The sequence below is a fragment of the Octopus bimaculoides genome, chromosome 17, assembly GCF_001194135.2.
Source record: "Octopus bimaculoides isolate UCB-OBI-ISO-001 chromosome 17, ASM119413v2, whole genome shotgun sequence".
Classification (NCBI taxonomy): Eukaryota; Metazoa; Mollusca; class Cephalopoda; order Octopoda; family Octopodidae; genus Octopus; species Octopus bimaculoides.
Window position 1 is genome coordinate 8953946 of NC_068997.1, and position 975 is coordinate 8954920.

At 36.3% G+C, this 975-nt stretch overlaps 1 protein-coding gene across 1 annotated transcript in view; it reads left to right on the forward strand.

Moving 5' to 3' along the window:
- Positions 1 to 463: 463 nt before the first annotated feature.
- The window catches only part of LOC106872678 (dnaJ homolog subfamily A member 2), a 27836-nt gene continuing 27324 nt past the window's right edge, over positions 464 to 975 (forward strand). The window contains exon 1 of the mRNA XM_014919753.2: positions 464 to 653. Coding sequence (XP_014775239.1) covers positions 585 to 653 — 69 coding nt within the window. The 5' untranslated portion in view covers positions 464 to 584. The remainder of the gene's footprint in view (positions 654 to 975) is intronic.

Here is a 975-nt window from a genome sequence, read left to right on the forward strand (position 1 = left end):
TTAGCATGCCAGACATGTTTAATGACATTTCTTCTGGCTCTTTACGTTCTGATATCAAATTCCTCCAAGGTCGACTATGCCTTCTATCCTTTCAGATTCAATAAAAGCACTAATCGACTAGCTCCCCATCCTACACCTAAATTTTAGGCCTTGTGCCTATAACAGAAAAAAAGAGAAGCCTGTCGTATGTTCTATATGTACGTGATTGTCCCCATTATCAATTCACAACCGGTATTGGTTTGTTTCCATCCCCGTAAATTAGCAGTTCGGCATTAGAAATTGATAGTACCAGGCTAAAATAAATAAATATATATAATAATGAGGATGATTCGTTCGATTAAAAAAATCTTCGAGGTGGTACCCCAGAAGTGAACGAAGAAAATGAACGGCTGCCGCACATTTGTCGCTCGTGTTCAGCAAGGTTTGCCAAAGCTAGTTGTACGGCAGACGTCGATTGGTTGGTGAATGGTGACGTCAGTTACCTTCGAGCAAGACGGAAGTGTGTCTGTTCTGTCCGTGACTGAAGTGTCTTTTAAGCCACAGCACCGAGAGAAGACTAGCAAATTAGGACTCTGCTGCGAGAAATGGAAGATTTAAACTTGTATAACGTTTTGGGAGTAACAAAAAATGCTTCCAGTAGTGAAATCAAAAAGGTACGTTGTTTTCCAAAATCTAGTTTAAATCTGCGTGAGTAGAAGAAAATGTTATGTAATGGATTATATTTTTACACACGCACATCCACATATTTCTTTTTATTATTTAACAGAAACAACAGAGTCACTCAAGGGCCCAGAGTTTTGTGCCTTATCACTTACAAAACCTGTACATATCTAGATGTGTGTGTATATATATATATATATATATATATATACACATATATATATATATATATATATATATGGTGTTTTGTATAATAGTATTTAAGTGGTACCGTTAAGGGACCTCTGTATTTAAGTAATACCAAAAAATTTGTAC